Source organism: Oryzias latipes, chromosome 11 (assembly GCF_053564925.1).
Source record: "Oryzias latipes strain Hd-rR chromosome 11, Olatipes_Hd-rR_3.1".
In the NCBI taxonomy this organism is placed as follows: Eukaryota; Metazoa; Chordata; class Actinopteri; order Beloniformes; family Adrianichthyidae; genus Oryzias; species Oryzias latipes.
Genome location: NC_136247.1, coordinates 24,240,628 through 24,253,794, shown reverse-complemented (window position 1 = coordinate 24,253,794; position 13,167 = coordinate 24,240,628). Strand labels below are relative to the sequence as shown.

The 13,167-nt window shown below is 40.9% G+C and overlaps 1 protein-coding gene and 1 long non-coding RNA gene across 2 annotated transcripts; both read left to right on the top strand.

Annotated features, from left to right (window-relative positions):
• The first annotated feature begins 331 nt into the window (after positions 1 to 331).
• Positions 332 to 3,241, top strand: LOC101156589 (uncharacterized). The gene is made up of 3 exons (XM_004073768.5): positions 332 to 489; positions 2,439 to 2,549; positions 2,739 to 3,241. Exons 1-3 carry the CDS (start codon positions 438 to 440, stop codon positions 2,969 to 2,971), a joined length of 396 nt encoding a protein of 131 aa, XP_004073816.1. The 5' UTR covers positions 332 to 437; the 3' UTR covers positions 2,972 to 3,241.
• A 3,558-nt stretch (positions 3,242 to 6,799) lies between these two features.
• LOC101156901 (uncharacterized) lies at positions 6,800 to 9,567 on the top strand. The gene is made up of 3 exons (XR_013658926.1): positions 6,800 to 6,949; positions 8,663 to 8,773; positions 9,031 to 9,567. It is a non-coding gene; the product is annotated as an uncharacterized LOC101156901 (long non-coding RNA).
• Positions 9,568 to 13,167: the final 3,600 nt, after the last annotated feature.

Here is a 13,167-nt window from a genome sequence, read left to right as displayed (position 1 = left end):
AATGTCTGAAGTGAAAGGTCATTTCTGTCAAAGAGCTTTTGGTCAAACTACCTTTAGGTTCACATTAAGCCAAAAGTAAACCAAAGTTGCAAAATATTTGGCTTTAATTGTTCAATGAAAACAACCAGACTGCAAAAGAAAACGGAAAGATTTGCATTGTTAACATTTATTTAGTCAAAGATTTTCACTTTACATTGCTCCACCTCCACAAAAGTATGCAGCGTCAGCAGTTATCTATATGATCATTTCCTTGAGATAACAATGAAAAAAAAGAAACCTGATAAACTTGAAAGGAGTTTTGGTACCATCCCATCTCTTCATCTATCTGATAAATATCAGCTTTGCCATGACAATCTCTTCAGTTAGCACCGGAGTTTGGACCTTATCTAAAGGACTCTTTCTTCACTAAGAACTGCCAACCAAATCAACACAGGAAGATGGCAAAGCTGATGTTTGCTGTTGTAGTTGCTGTTGCATCCCTCATTGTTGGTGAGAATGATTTTATATTACTCCTTTTACTTGCATAATGAAAAATAAGACATTTTGACCAAATAAAAGAACAGTCAAAATAGAAAAAAAACATTTAGTTAGAATATCTGTATTAATCATTAATTAATAGAAAAAAATAATAAAGCTCTTGCATTGAATTAAAAAAAGTTTTCGTTTTTTAAAGTCAATTTTGTGGAACTCTAATTCAGGAAACTGGAGCAGATTTAAAGAAAACGAAATTCAAAATTGGTCATATAATAACTACTGAAAACTAAACCTGTAAATAGAATTAAACTGTACCTCTTAAAATAGATTTTAACACTTTACCTCAACTGAGATGACAAATACATCATAATGCAGTGAGGAAGAGATTACTGCAGTAGACTCTAAGCTACAGGAAAGAACTGACACCAGACCACAACTGCGAATTGCTAGAAGTGTGCTTCAGCTCCACATATTTCCAGTTCAGTGGAAGCTTCTACAGGCAGAGGCACGGCTGTGCTATGGGCTCATTGTGGCCAACTTGTACATGGAAGAAGATGAGAGAAGAGCTCTGGAGTCATTCCCAGGTACCACTCCAAGTCACTGATTCAGAAATGAGAACGACACTTGAGTCAAGATCAAATGCCAGGAAATGGAGGCCTTCACAGATTGTATCAACGCGGTCGAAAAGAACATCAGGTTCACCCGGGAAGACGCAAAGAAGAACATCCTAGCCTTTCTAGACTGTGCAGTGATCATTGGAGATGACAGACAGCTCCAGGTTGAAGTGTACAGGAAGCGTACTCACACAGATCAGACCTGTACTTTGATTCAAACCACCCTTTACAACACAAACTAGATGTTATCAGGACTTTACAACACAGAGCCCAAGAGGTGCCCACAAGCTCTGATGGAAGGAAGAAAGAGGAACAACATATCCGTCAAGCCCTCCGAACCTGTGGACATCCCAACTGGTCATTCACCAAATCCCAGCATACATGGGAACAGGACAAAAAAAGAAGCCAAAAGCGAACAGTATTTCCATTCCTTATATCTTGGGCCTTATATCTTGGATTTTCAGACAACACAACATCCCAGTTCACCTCAAACCTGTTAATACTCTCTGACAAAAACTGGTTCATCCAAATGTCAAAATTCCCAGCTACAAACAGAGCAATGTTGTGTGCTGTATGCACTGTAAGGAGAACTGCAATGAACAGTACATTGGAGAAACCAAACTACCTCTGCACAAAGCGGCTGTACCAGCATCTCAGAGCCAACTCAAGAGGACCTGAGTCTGCAGTACACCCTTATTTGAAGGCCACAAACCACTCCTTCGAGGAAAGTGAGGTTTGAATTTTAGCCAGGGAGAAAGGATGATTTGAGCGGGGAGTGAAAGAAGCTATCTTTGTTAAGAAAGATAAACCTCTCTTAATAGGAACGGTGGTCTCTTTATTCTTCCTTCTATCTACAGCAGTGTTCTGAAACCCAAACAAACCAAACCAGTTTCACCTGGTTATTAACAGCTGAAAGAGATGACAAGGTTGGGGAGGGTCTCCACTGTCTCCCCAACTCCAGCTGAGGACAAAGGACTCCTAATGACCCAAAACCATTTAGTCTACGTAAACAATACTATCCAGTTTCAGGCCTGACTCCTCCCCATGAACACATATACACCAGCTCTTTTACTGGCTATTTCAGAATTGACAAAGCCGTTTAGACAAAAGGGGGAAACGTTTCCAACTTTAAAAACCAAGTCCAGATTTTTAAACCTACTACTGAGATCATAATGACATTTTTTTTAAATCAAATTCTATTCAACTCAATTCAATTTAATTCAATTCAATCTTTATTTGTATGGCATTTTTTCAACTAATGATACCCAGAGTGTTTTTCACAAAATCAAAATCTGATTTTATGACTTTGCTGTCCTTTTTGCTGTAACTTTGTTTTGTGTTTGTTTCCAGCCGAGTCCCTGGTTTGCAACAAGTGCACCTTTGGTCTGCTGGGATTCTGCTTGGGTGCAGCAAATGAAACCTGCCCAGATGCGAACAGTACCTGCTTTAACTCTGTTTCAAGTAAGTCCTTTCCACACTGCCCGAAGGCCCACAATTCTTTTTCGGCCACTCAGTTCTGTTTCAAGTTGGTAGGTGTCTAAGATTCAAACACAAGATTTTTCTTCTTTCACTTGTTTAGGTCAAACAAAATAAAATTGATTTAAAAAGGTGAAACAATTTTTAAAATGAAACTCTACGTTATCTTTTCAGCCTTCCCGGCAATCACAAGCTTCAAGGGTTTTAGCTTCCAAGGCTGTGCGTCTAACAACTCAGGATGCGGCGCAGTCTTCACAAGCACATTCTTGGGCACCACCTACTCCACCAACTACACCTGCTGCAGCACAGACAGATGCAACACGGTGGTCAGCGCCGCCCCATCCAGCAAAATTGCTCTTTCTGCAGCCATCGGTGCCTCCATCCTGGCTTTCATGTTGAGCATGTGATGACATCACAACAACCAACTGTCTTTACAATCTTCTGAAATCTGTTTTATCCCTTAATAAAAGCTCTGTTGGAACTGAAGCCATGTGATTTGAGCTACTCAGTCCTAGATGAGGTTTAGTTAATTTAAACTCAACTTCAGGCTAAGAAACTCATCATGGAAGTGCAGCAATGACATGTTTAAGAAAAACATCAAGCTGTTTTGTGATGTTTGTTTTTTTGCTTTGTAAGTGTCTTTTGATCCAAACAGGAATAAAAAATCTTGTCTCTTACTATTTTTGCGTCTCATTTTTACTTTGATTAAACTGCTCAATAGCATGGTCATGTTATAAATCATTTGTAAATTTTATTGTTTACCTGCATTCATTTGAATACTTTTTTGTGGCAATCCTGCTGGCCCTGGCTTCGGTGGCGGATGTAATTACCCAGCGGGTGGTTTTTGTTTATCTGCTATACCGTGCGGGTGTTGGAGGAGTCCTGGCTGCCACTGCTGCTTCAGCAGGGGTCTTGGTGTGGCAATGACTGTGCACCCTCCCTCCTTTAAAATGATTAAAAACTCATGTTTTCACCTTTTCTACTTTACAGTGACAATAGTGACTAGGATGGAAACAGAAGTGAAAGACATTCCACGTGGTAAATACAAGAAAATAGATTCCGGCTCCGGTGGGGATTCAAGCTGTTCTTGTTCTCAGGATGTTCATGACAGCACGACTTTCAAATGTTCCTGCCAAAAGAACGTCGGTGGACAAACTCTAAAACAAGGAGTAGCTCTACAGCTGTTAATTACATTTTAAAAAAAATGTTGACATTTCAGAAATCTAAATAAAGACCTGACTTAAATGAGAAGTGCAGATTCCTGTGCTCTGTCATTGCATCACATCTGCTAGTAAAAATAAAAAAGAGAGCATTTCATCCTGGTATCTATGGGTATTTCTTTGTTTTGTAAATCTATAACAACGTCTTTCAACAAATTTACCTTAAGTTTGGGCAAAGTTGTTCATGGTAAGGTTGAAAGGGACTTATTGGATATTGTTTTTGATATTGGGGGACTTTAAGAACTAACATGTGAACGCTACCTTAATGTGGTGGGGGAGTTTGAGAGCTCGAGTGAGCCCAGGAGCTAAGCTGTCTGGGGCCTAAGCCCCTGGTAGGGTCACCCATGGCAGACAGGTCCTGGGTGACGAGCCAGACAAAGAGCGGTTCAGAACCCCCTGATGATGAGTAAAACAAGGACCCGATTACGTCGCCCGGATTGGCGTCACCGGGGCCCCACTCTGGAGCCAGGCCCAGGGTTGGGGCTCGCAGGCAAGCACCTGGTGACCGGGGCTTTTCCCACGGGCCCCGGTCGGGCACAGCCCGAAGGAGCGACGTGGGACCACTCTCCCATGGGCCCACCACCCGTAGGAGACCTCAAAAGGGGCCGGTGCATTGTGGTTTGGGTGGCAGTCGAGGGCAGGTGCCTCGGTGGCCCAAACCCCGGTCATGGAACTTGGCTTTTGGGTCATGGAATGTCACCTCTCTGGGAGGGAAGGAGCCTGAGCTGGTGCAAGAGGTTGAGAGATACCGTCTAGATATAGTCGGGCTCACCTCCACACATAGCCTGGGCTCTGAAACTCAGTCCTTAGAGAGGGGTTGGACTCTCTACCACTCTGGAGTTGCTCAAGGTGAGAGGCGGCGGGCTGGTGTGGGCTTAATCGTGAGCCCCCAGCTTAGCCGCCAAGTGTTGGAGTTCACCCCAGTGGACGAAAGGGTCATGTCCCTCCGCCTTCGGGTGGGGCACAGGTCTCTAACTGTGGTTTCGGCTTACGGGCCGAACAGCAGCTTGGAGTACCAGGCCTTCTTGGTGTCTCTCGAAGGGATACTGGAAAGTGCCCCAACGGGGGACTCCATTGTCCTCCTGGGGGACTTCAATGCCCACGTGGGCAATGACAGTGCCACCTGCAGGGGCCTGATTGGTAGGAGTGCCCCCCTCTGATCTGAACCTGAGTGGTGTTTTGTTTTTGGACTTCTGTGCTTGTCACATCAGGACACCCTAGGCAGGAGGTCGATGATCGACTTTGTAGTTGTTTCAGGCGACGTTCGGCCTTGTGTCTTGGACACTCGGGTCAGGAGAGGGGCGGAGCTGTCCACCAATCACTGTGGTGAGTTGGATTCGCTTTTTTTGTTTGATTGCAAGAGACTGGACAAGATTCACATTTACACTTTTATTGTTCATAATTTAATTTGTTGACAGACCATGTTATACCAACATAGAAAAAACCCACTGCAAACAGTAACACAAAGGGAAAAAGAAGATAGGACAATATTCTGTCCAACAGTACAGGCAGTGCAGTAGGAATTGGTGTTGTCTTCCTACACCTCTTGTCGTTCCTGTATGTTAGGCCATAAATTCTCATCCACATCACAGCGAATATCCTCTCTTGCAATGCAGCGAAATATGTTTGTCACATTATGATAACTTGGTCAGCCATTTTGCAGTTAATAACTTATACGATGAACTAATGACTAGGTGTTTTGAGGACTAAGACTATTGCACAGTGAACTATATAATACATTTCGATCAACGTGACATAAACAATTGATAATGTAGCAAATAGCAGAGAATTGTACATAATCATTTGCATGGATATACCAAAGCAATTGCAACTTGTTCTAAGAAGTGAGAAACTGCTTATATGATGTGCACAAGTGACAACATGATGTGAAGATTGAACAAATAGTTTTGGGAATTTCATTCTGATCTGAGAATTGTACTAAAGCGACTGAGAAAAACTGTATTAGATCTGTCAATCAGGTTCTCAGTCATCTCAAATCTACTAACATTGGCTTGTTTTTCCTGCTTCCTGCATTGATAAGACCAAAACATTCCATTGGTGTTCAGCATTCCCCTCCCATTACAGCGTACCTTAATGGCCCTATTTTTACATGCAAGAATGACAATGCCTTCATTTTTAGTGGTAAAGCCTGTTTTTCTTAATTATTTTTTTATATGCAACATCACCAGCACATGAACTGCTAAATATCAGATTACTTGGCTTACTATAATTCATGAACTTGTTTTATAATCAGTTTATTAAAGGCCTCTCTATGTTACTTTCATTTGCTTCTATTTGAAATGTGCACAAAAGAAAAGTCATAATACTTGAAACCTTTTAGTTTGTTGTCATTATGAAGAAAAGAAATTGTACTTCTGTGAATCAGATCTTAGTATAATTGTAAGGATCCAGTAGTTTAGTTTTCTTTGTCATGTTTCTGGTTTCCTTTGTCAGTCACTCCACTTTGAGGTTCATGATCCACAGCCGTCTTCAGTTCAGTCAACTACCCTCAGCCTATTTAAGTGTCTTGGTTTTGTTCATCCTTGTCAGGTCATCTGCTCTGTTTAATCACCGGTTTGTTTCTCCCCATAGTTTTGTCATTTTTCAGTTTGTTTATTAAATGTTTTATTTCCTGCCACAAAGCTTGGTCTCCTGCATTTTGGGTCCTCCACCACCAGTTCCCTACTAATTGATTATTGGTTCAAACTAACCCTCTTATTGACTTGAATTGGAAATAAACCAGTGTTGTGCGATTACCGGTAGGTTTAATTTTATCATTAAAACATCCAGACTCCAAGAAAAACCAGGAGAATTACATTGGAACTTTTTATCAGAGTATTGCTTCATTTTTTTTCCACCTCACCAAAACTATGCAACATTTCCAGTAAGCTACCTTATCTCCCTCAAGGAAACTGTTGCAAAAAAAACATTCTGATTTTCATCTTTTTTTGGTTTAAGCCAATCCATTCCTCTGATTTATCCTATAAATACCTGCTGTCAAACGCCCATCTCTTCAGTTACCTCCAGGCTGTAAAGGACTTCTGAACCTTATCCAAAAGAAGCTTTCTTCTGTATTTTTGGGGAGAACTACGAACAAAATCCCACTCAAAAAAATGGGAAAGGTGCTGCTTGCTGTTGCTGTTGCTATTGCGTCTTTCATTGTTGGTAAGATTCATTTTACGTTTATCAGCACTCCATATGGTTTAGATAGAATAAAGACCTCATTTTGATGCATTAACACTACATTTTCATTATTAGTTGAAACACAATGACAAACCTTAAAAGAGCAATTCCCAAAAGTATTTTATTCTGAAATAAAAAATACTTTTTATGAAAGATAAATAGTTCTCAAAACTAAACTTAAAATTAATTCATTTTTGTGGAATTCTAGTTTAAAAGACTGGAGCAGATTTTAAGAAAAAAATAATTTTATAAACTGAATAAGATGTCAACAAGAAGTCAAATTTTTAAAGTCAAAACTTTGAAGCACTTTTCCATAACTGGTAAGAAAAAACATCATGTCAGAGATTAGGTAATAACCAGAGAATTAAGAAAGGGGCAGCTGGCATTTTTGGAAATTTGAAACCAGGAGTCATTAAAAGTAAAAATAATCCAATTTTGATTAACATGACAGAGCAGAAACACACAGAGGCCATGCCTTCAAAACATTTAACCTAAAAAGTTAACAAGTGTCTTTAAAGGGGTATATATGATACTATTTTTAAGCCTTTCAACTATAACCACATTTATGAAAACATATTACCTTTGGCACACTAATGAACACATTAGTTAATATTAGTTTTTGCTGCTCATTTTCCAACCCAGAAGTAAGATGACTCGATCTCTGAGGCTCCGCCTTTCACTCCTTGTGAAAAGCGGAGTTTATGACATCCTCCTAGAGCCGGCCTCGACAGCATGTCCGCGTTTCGCCCATGAAAACAACCAACATCCGAACTTTTCAAAGGATGTCCATATTGTGCATATAAAATTAAAGCGTTAAGCTGATCACCGCTAGCTCCACAGAAAGTGGACATGTGTGTTAGCCTGGGGGCGGAGCTGTCACTGCAGACTCTTCCTGGAAGGGGAGGTTCTTCACTTTGTAACGTCACAATGTGAGAACCCACTCGTTTTCGTGGATTGGGAGGGGCTGGTGGTCAGAGCACAAGTTTAGAGAGGAACTCAGAAATGTGTGAATAGGCCAAAATACCACTTTAGGGTTGTTTTTGCGAGGAATTAACATTATGATACACTTAAGTGCTCAAAAAGTTGATTTTGCATAATATATAGGCCCTTTAAGATTAGTATTTCTGTTGAGTTCCCAGGCAACTACCGGTAGTTTCTATTTTCATCAGTGATATTGTAGACTAAGAAGTCTTTCGATCTTCACATCTGCCAAAGTTGGATTGGATTGAATAAAGGAATAGATCCAAATGTTGCATTCAGAATTTTATCCTTGTATCATTTTGAAACCGTTATTAACTTTTAGATTAGTTTGTACCAACATAATAGTTCTTTATTTCTGCTGTTAACATGGTGATGATGGATGCCTAACACTCAGAACACACACATTGAACACTGGAGAAATTGCTGGCAACACCTACATAACACAAGCTCTTTGACCTACCATAACTCTTTGACCATTTACCAATGGAAAACAGTTGATTCTGATGCAGAGATATATCAGCCTATCAGCGCAAAACCTCTTTTCTCTGCGACAGAATCCACTGGAATAGCCGTTAAAGACTTATGGAAAACTTCAGACCTGGAGCCAGAGTTCTAGTGTTAAAGGGTTTACCATATTTAAACCCACAAATTTAACAACAAATAGGGTTTTCTGTGTTCCAAAAAGCTGTGAGTTCACCTTTTGCTTTTTTCCAGCCGAGTCCCTGGTCTGCAACAAGTGCACCTTTGGTCTACTGGGATTCTGCATGAATGCAGAAAATCAAACCTGCACAAATGCTACCAATGTGTGCTTCACCTTGAGAACAAGTAAGTCTTCTGTTCACTGCCATGAGGAACACAATTCTCATTTATGTAAAAGACTAGAGACACAAATTGAAGTTTGTCACTTCAGAGCAACTTTTATTGAACTATTGTTCATCTGCAAGTTTGAGGGTAATAAAAAAAAGTACTACAAAATAAGTTGTTGTTTTTTATTCCTTCCGCGGGTTTCAGGTCAAGTTACAAAAATAAAATGTGGTTAACCCCTGAACATTTTTTAAAAAGACTCAACATTATCTTTTCAGATTTCCCATCGCTCACAACCTTCCAGGGTTTTAACATCCAAGGCTGTGCGCCGAACAACACAGGATGCGGGACTTTCCTCAATGACACGTTCCTAGGAGTCGGATACAACACTAACTACACTTGCTGCAATGCCACAGACAGATGCAACACGGTGCTACTCAACGCCGCCCCATCCAGTAAAATGGCTCTTTCTGCAGCCATCGGTGCCTCCATCCTGGCTTTCATGTTTAGCATGTGATGACATCGCAACAACCAACTTTCCTTACAATCCTCTGAAATCTGTCCTAATCAAAATAACAGCTGTTAAAATATAAAAATAGATGTGCGCCCTTACTCAATGTGTTATGGCAAAGTTAGAATGTATGTTTCAGGATGTGTTCATGCAATGTATGTCACGGTAATCTCTTGACAGCAATGTCTGTGATTCTGCTACTGAGCTGCACATGTGCAATTCATCAAGTACACGGATGCCCTGATCCAAGGAGCATGTACTGAAAGGTTTCTGTTCTGAATAAACGTGCCGGTTATGCCCAAAATGAAGTGGCTCCGTGTTTCTCCATCAGACTAAGCGGATACAAATGCATATACCCTTCCCTCCATCCCTCAACAAAAACGCTGTAGAAATAAAAGCTATGCGGTTTAATGAATACATTCTTTGATTAGATTTTGTTCAAAGCTTACCTGCTGATGCAGGACCATGGGTCACTGTAGGTCAACCCTAATCCTGCCCCACTCAGCTCCTTGATGTGCTCTAGTGTGTGCCAGGGGAAAACCTGTTGCTTGTTTACATTGTGAGCAGTTCAAGCTCCTCAGAATTCCTTATCATGTTGGGACAGTAGGGACGAGAAAGGATAACGGCGGTGAAATGGTTGAACACATAGGAGGGGGTTGAATTGCGAACACAAAAGGCAACAAGTTCCATGACGTTTACTGTAGCTTTCCCATGGAGATGTCCCCCAAAAGGGGCACGGCCTGTCTGCAAAACACTCATCTGAACACACTCAAATATGACAAACATACTTGTTGACTGTAAAAACCCTCACACACATACATGTCAGCACACACAATACAGACATGAATCAGCTGATACTCACATTTGCATACAAGCACACACATGTCAAGCATATGTTATTTCAGTCAGACAGCTAATGCAGTAGAGAATGCTTTATTTTCCATATTTGTTTTAGTTTGGCATAAGGCTCCATTTAGATACAATAAAACAAGACCTCCATAGAAAACTTCGGGTATAAAACATTGGGTGGTTTGCAAACTACCTGTCTGACAGGACACAGTGTGTAAAGGTTCAGAACCAAAAATCAAACGTTTTAAAAGTATCCACAGGGGTTCCAAAAGGCTCGATTCTTGGGGCGGGTTCTTTTAACCATCTATATAAACGACCTTGATAAAGGTATCATCGCTGACCTGCACCTGTATGCTGATGATACCATCTTGTACACTTCAGCACTTTCAATTGAGTTTGCCATGTCAAAGCTCCAATCAGCTTTTAATAGACTGCAGAACACTTTTTATTATTTTAAAACTGGTTTTAAACTCTAACAAGACTAAATGTATGCTGTTCTCTAAAAGGACAGCCAAACTCCAAAACCTTTCTGGATCGCAGAACGCTGGATAAAATGTTTTCCAATTGTTTTAATTTTGTGTTTAAACTTTTTTACTTTATTGCATTTTTAAAAGACTTTGAATGTCATTTACTTTATTGTGTCTCGCTTTGGCTGTATAACTTCAAAAGAAGGACATTTAATTGAACTAGTAACAGAATACAAATACCTTGGACTTTTAATTGATGGCTGTCTAACTTTTAGACCACATTTGCAGAAACTGGCTCACAGGCTGTGACTAAAATTACGCTTTTATTTCAAAATCTAATCATGTTTATCATTTGAAGCCCGTAAGAAACTTGTCACTGCCACTTTTATGTCTATACTTTATTTTTTGTGATGTGATTTATATGAATGCTTCTGCTGATGCTTTGCATGCTTTGGACACTGTTTTTCATGGTGCACTGCGTTTTATAACAAATGTCACTTACCCATCACTGTGTTCGGTATGCTCAGGTAGGTTGGCCCTCCTTATCCCAGCGCAGATTGAAACATTGGTACCTTTTAATTTACAAATGCATTCTTGGGTTGGTACCGTCTTATTTCCAGCAGCTCATAGAACTGAAGAGCAGCAGCAGCTACAGCCTGCGCTCTCAGGACATGCTCCTGCTCTCTTTGCACAGAGTGCGCAAAGAGATAGGGAAAAAAGGCTTTTAGATTTGCTGCATCACAGTTTTGGAATGAACTCCAGAAAGAGTTTAAATTGAAAGAATTGATCTCCCTGGGCTCTTTCAAAAAACGTTTAAATGAATGTGAGACAAAGCTTTCAAACTGTAAATACTTTATTCAAGACTGTTTTTTTATGATTGAGTGTGAGTGAGAATTGTGTGTTATTGTTGTGCTTGCACCTCTAGGCCAGGACGCTCTTGCAAAAGAGATTTTTAATCTCAATGAGTTTTCTATCCTGGTTAGATAAAGGTGAATGAATGAAAATAAAACTACCCCTAACGGAGCTCACAGGTGGAGGCGGGGGGGAGGGTGGTGCGACTAACGCCCGCGGGGAGGTGTAAACGCACTGCTCAGCTGCTTGCCTGAAATTCTCCCAGGATCGTTCATTACATATGTCCTGCTTGCGCAAAGGTGAGCAGGCACCCGTGCTCAGGTGAGTTTCTGTGTCAACAATGATGTTACGTCATGTGTAGAATTAGACAAAAGAGGGGGAGCGACTGGTCACACCCACACCAAAATCCCTTCAGGAGGCAGGGCGATAATGGCTGCCAGGAAGATGCCCCCCCCCCCCCCCCCGCCTCCCCCCATTTTGGAGAAGCAAATCTGGGGGACCTGACACCAGCTATCCAGATCAGAGCCAGAAAGACCACTACAGGAGCCCCCAGGGGCGAAGATGGGGGGTGCAGGAGCATGGAGACAGCGAGCCCCAGCCCAGCGAGAGAACAGTCCCCCCCCCCCGCCTTGCTCCACCAGTGTCCCACCAACCCTTGAAACACCAAAATCAAATCCCGGCAACCAGGGGCAAATCCCTCCCGCCATATCCAACACCCGACTTATTTTATGCTATAATGATTGTGCTTCAACCACAAAGTGTCCGTGAAAATTGAAAATTCATTCGTTCTCTATCTCCACTTACTCATGGGGAGGAACATGGGGTTGCTGGAGCTATTCCCAGTTGCTTTTGAGCAAAGGCAGATAGACTCTGACTCACTTTTGAATGACATCTTCGGGTCTCCAATCAATTTACCTCCATGTTTAAGTAGACATGAACACAAATACAACCTGTAGACAAAATAAAAACACAACATATAAACGTTACCAGTTTTATTCAGATGATGTCCCTGTTTGTCCCAATGTCCCTGTTTTAGACTTTGGCAGCTGGTTCTGTGTGGTGAAAACTTGTGTTGAAGTCTGCCAAAGGTATTATAGATGAACGTTTGTCCTCACTGCCAAACCCAGACGCTAAATCAAAGTGTTGATAGAGATAAATAAAGTTTAGATTTCTCAACACAGTCTTTCGAGCAATAAAAATGGAAGAACAATGGCTAAAATTGCTCGATACAATGAAACTTAAGATAGTTATTTTGGTATGAACTTGATCTTTTTTATTATTTGTCTAAATATTTACTTTAATATGTGATTTTTGGTCTTCCTCATTAAATACCAATCTGAATGTGCAGACGTGCTCTCAAACGTTTTAGGTAATTTTGTGTCTTTGATCTCCTGCCTGCTGATATTTATGTGTCTGTCGGCAACATTCTTTTCATGGTTTGAATGTTTGCATTTTGCTGCAGGGTTATGACACACGCTCTCTGCAGTGAGATTTCGTGTGTTTGAACTTTATGGACATTTTGTGGAGACATTACTTTATGATCCTTTGGTCCAAATATCACCAAAAAAAAGAAAGTCATCGTGACCTTGAGGTTGTCTTAAAACATGCCTGGAAACAGCTTCTAAACTCTGGAATTTCAAGCAGGCTTCCACAGTTGGATGGCAGCTGATGCTTTTGATGATATGATGATATGATGTCACACTTTGAGACAAAGACAAAATGTACCAAGTAATATC